Here is a 4,140-nt window from a genome sequence, read left to right as displayed (position 1 = left end):
TCCGGACGGGGCGGCATGGTGTCGCTGACGGAGCGCCAGGGATTTCCACTCCCCGCCCCACACACAGCCCCGACCCCGATCTCCTTTGGGGTTCTCCCAGTTCCCGACCTCAGCTCTCTGCAGGTGGAAGCCTGCACCACGGGGAGGATGCGGCCCCCCCGCCCTCGCTGGATTCGATGGCCAGTGGGTGGAGATTCTTTGGAGTCGGCCAAGCTCTCCCAGCAGAACACACCGGCTGCCGGCGAGCAGGCTGCAGCCTGGGTTCGGATGGTCCCACCCGTGCCGGCACCACCACCGACTCACCATGGGCCGGGAGAGTGGGTGGCGGCAGCCGCTAAACATCTCTGAGCCTCATTTTTTTCAGCACAAGGAAGCGAGGGGCCTGGCAATTTCTTGCTGCTTGGCGGGCGCCTGGCGGATGAGAAAGCCGCCTGCGACCTAGAAAGGCTGACCAGGGCAGAGCCGGGCCTGAGACCCACCTTGTATGTCTGGATGGTCTCACTGGAGTAGGGCCTGGGTGGGGCACAGCCCATGAAAGTGCCTGGGGCCCAGCTGGGACCTAGGGGAGTATTGTGAGGGTCCCCGATCAGAGTAGAGGCGGAGTCAGGCCATCTGAAGTGAATCTGGCCTCCACCGCCTACTGGCTGTGTCCTTGGTTGGGTCGCTTTACCTCTCTGAGTGTTGGCAGAAAAACTGGGCTAATAGTTGTTTCCACTCTGAGGGATGTCAGCGTCAGTGAAGTGTGGACTGGTTAGTGCTGCCCCCTAGTGTTGTGCAGAGAGGATGCGGGGAGAAGGGGGCACCTGAAATCCACATCCCCTCCTTGCCTGTCTTGGCTTTGCCACATCTGTCTTGCCCCAAAGCAACATCTGCCCAACGTGAGCACCAGCTGCTTGTTCAGAAAGGTGCCCAAGCTCTGCTTGGCACAACAGTGCAACTGTTCGCGCTGATGATGATGATCATAGGAGGAGCTCAATAAATTGGTCTATGTCCTTAGGAATGACACCCTTCTTTCTTGTGCCTCATTTTCATGGTCTTGGAGTATAAAATATTTCGTCCTGACGGGGGTGGAGTTGAAATGTACACCGGTAAAGGAGGTGCTGTCCACTGCCACCAGTGGGCAATTCAGGCCAACAAAAGACCCCAGTACCCCTGGGAGCCTCAACAAGCTGCATTTTTCTGATCCTAGCTACTCTGAGCCTCACTGGGGTCCTGTACTAGCAGCTGGACATGGAGGCTCTCATTTAATTTTGCAAAAAACCTTGAAATAGGATATCATTATTTTACCTATTGTACAGATGGGAAAACTGAGGCTAATAGGTTCATCGACTTCCCTAAGGCCACCTAGCATGTCCTCCGGTGTCCCTGAACTGGGATTCAGCCTTCCTCAGACTCCACCTGCCTCAACACACACACGCGCGCGCGCACACACACACACACACACACACCCATCCACTCACTGGAGACCTCCCTGTCCCAGCCTTGTCTCTTCTCATGGGAATGAAGAAGAGACGGGTGAGGAAAGAACATTAAGTACCTACTGTATTACAGGCACCCTCCATAATTCACAACCACCTGGTGACGGGACTTTTATTCCATTTAACAACTGAGAAAACGGAGACTCCAGGAGTGGAAAAGGGCAGAGCATGGCCCAGACCAGGGCTGTCTGATCCCCTCCACCACCACTTCTGGGTTCTCCTTGGGGTTGTGCCTGTGCCTGTTGCTCATCTCTCTTCCAGAGTCTGAGATTCCCTGCTAGACCTGGGACCAGGATGTTCCCATCTGGTTCCCAACCGGGTCGAGAGAAAACCACTGGGTAGAGTTGGATTCTTAGTGTTGTGTGTGTGTGTAGGAGCCGCCATGCTTCCATACCCCTCCCAGCATCCCCAGCGGGGCTCCCCTACTCTGGCAGTGTGATGCTCTGGAGGCAAGGCTGATCATGTCCCCCTCTCACCACTCATGGGGGCCCTCTGTCCTCTCAATAGCCCCAGGTCGGGTCTCTGTGCTCCCACTGGCTGTGCGGCCTGGGGCGGCCGCGTCCTCTCCCCCCCACCCCCCCACCCCCCCCAGGAATCTGCACTCCCTAAGACAGCCATCTTCCACTGGGGATGATGTCTAGGTCAGGCTTGTATTCAGAGCCTCTTCTTCAGGTTTTTATATCTCCAGAACCTCTGTCTACCTGTCACCCTAGCTCACTCCCCCTAGAGCAGCGGTCGCCAACCTTTCGGACCTCACGGACCACCAGTGGTCGGCGGACCACCGGTTGGCAACCGTTGCCCTAGACATAGTCTGGGGGCAACCTCAGCAGCACCCCCAGCTTGTCTTGGCTCTCAGGGATCCGATTCAGATTGGCCTCCATGGCAACCACAGCCCACCAGGCCCCAGTCCAATGTCCCCACCCTCTTTTCTGCCCCCTCCACACCCGGCCCATTTTCCGGGCCGCACCTGTGCCCAGGCTGCTCCCCTTACCTGGGCTGCCCTCCCCACAGCTCCCACCCAGTCCAAGGAAAGCAGCACCGTGTAATGGAGAAGAGGGCAGGCCCTGCGTCCAGGCAGGCAGCCGTGGACGGGAAGCTGACCTGGCCACTTCCTAGCAGCGGGACGTGGAGCACGTGCCTTAATCTGCCCATAAATAGGAATGGTAACACCTCCCTCCCTGGGTTCCCAGGAGGATTAAATACCCAAACCTCTGAGAAGCAGAGCCTGATGCCTGGTGAGTGATCGATGAACATAGTTATTATTATCATTAGCACAGTGCGGGGCACAAGTGGGCATTCGGGAATGGTAGCCCTTATATCACAGCCAAAGCTCTGGAACTGCGAGTCCTCTCTCCTCCCTCGGCTCCTGACTGTCTGCAAATGAGATTCCGAATCCTCCATCCAGCATCTTCCCTGTCAGCACAGCCCCAACCTCCTGCCCTCCGGGAGCCCCTGCTCCAGCCCCTCTGAACCCCACTCAGTTCCTGCTTCCTTACCTCTGAGCCTGTGTTCCCTCTCCCTCCTGCCAAGGGCACCCTCCCCTTCCTGTGGGGGATCCCTGAGCTCCTATGCCACCTCCCCTGTGACCCTCCCTCACTTTTCCACCTGCCGGTGAGACCCGCACCGCAGCCTCTGCTAACTCTCCAACCCGGGCACACAGGAAGCCATGCTGTCATTCGGCAATGCGGTCTGTCGTCCACTAGGCTGTGTACTCCCCCAGGCAGGGACCAGGCCTGATTGTCTTTGTGTCCCCAGAACCCACCTGGCATGGAGTCCAGCCCACAGTGGTATCAGCAGAGGCTGGTCCCAGCCTGCCGCCCGCCTGGAACTCCGTCAGGGGCTGGGGCACGGCACACATGCGGGACGCGTGGGGTTGGTGAGGGCAGCTGAGCAGCAAGGTTTACAGAACCCCACGGCAGCAGCAGGGGGAACAGCTGAAGCTGGGTCAGCAGGCTCCGGGCACAGCCAGCCTAAACTGGGGGTCAGGGGCCCAGGGCCCTTTCACTCCCCCAGCGGCACAGTGTAGACGGCGTGATGTGAGACACCCCAGGAGGGGCCAGGGATGGGGGTGGGCTTTCTCCCATCAGGCCAGGACAGAGCTGGTGCTGAGGACCCCATCATTCCGGCTGGAGTACGGGCCTCAGGAACACCTCTGGGTGAAAAGGGGAGGGGCACAGCCCATCCGATGCGTCCATGTGGTGGGCGAGGTGCCAGCAGGTAGAGTCCCACATGCAGAGCTCCCTCTAGGCTGCAGGAGGTGGGGGACCTGGGTGGGCAGGTGGGCGAGGCAGCAGGGGGTCCTGGGAGCCTAGTCCAGCGGTCCCTGGAAAATGAGGCGGACACAGCCATGCTCGCCGGTGAGCCAGGCCCCACAGAAGGGGCAGGCGGCATGGAAAGCGTGCGTGCCATGGGGCAGCGGTGTCTGGGCCCAGTAGCGGGCAGTCTTCTCAGAGCAGACATGGCCGCAGGGTGCAAAGGCGTGGCTGGGTGGTCCGGGGTCCAGACAGAGGCCGGCCTCCTGGCCGAGCCACAGGGGCACATAGGGCCCCACGAGACGGCAGAGAGGACACTCGCGCTCCTGGGGACCCCGCTCTTGCCGACAGCCCCAGCCGTGGTAGCCGTGGACATGGCCGCAACGAACGTAGACCCAAGGCTGCTGCTT

At 59.8% G+C, this 4,140-nt stretch overlaps 2 protein-coding genes across 2 annotated transcripts in view; both read right to left on the bottom strand.

Annotated features, from left to right (window-relative positions):
* The window catches only part of DPP3 (dipeptidyl-peptidase 3), a 28,654-nt gene that overhangs the window by 22,228 nt on the left and 2,286 nt on the right, over nucleotides 1-4,140 (bottom strand). The window lies entirely within an intron of this gene.
* Nucleotides 1,562-4,140, bottom strand: part of PELI3 (pellino E3 ubiquitin protein ligase family member 3) — a 10,205-nt gene continuing 7,626 nt past the window's right edge. The window contains exon 8 of the mRNA XM_014538221.1: nucleotides 1,562-4,137. Coding sequence (XP_014393707.1) covers nucleotides 3,787-4,137 — 351 coding nt within the window. The 3' untranslated portion in view covers nucleotides 1,562-3,786. The remainder of the gene's footprint in view (nucleotides 4,138-4,140) is intronic.

Source organism: Myotis brandtii, unplaced genomic scaffold, assembly GCF_000412655.1.
Source record: "Myotis brandtii unplaced genomic scaffold, ASM41265v1 scaffold187, whole genome shotgun sequence".
NCBI classification, from domain to species: domain Eukaryota; kingdom Metazoa; phylum Chordata; class Mammalia; order Chiroptera; family Vespertilionidae; genus Myotis; species Myotis brandtii.
Note: the sequence above shows the minus strand (reverse complement) of the source record. Positions and strands in the feature narration are given on the sequence as shown.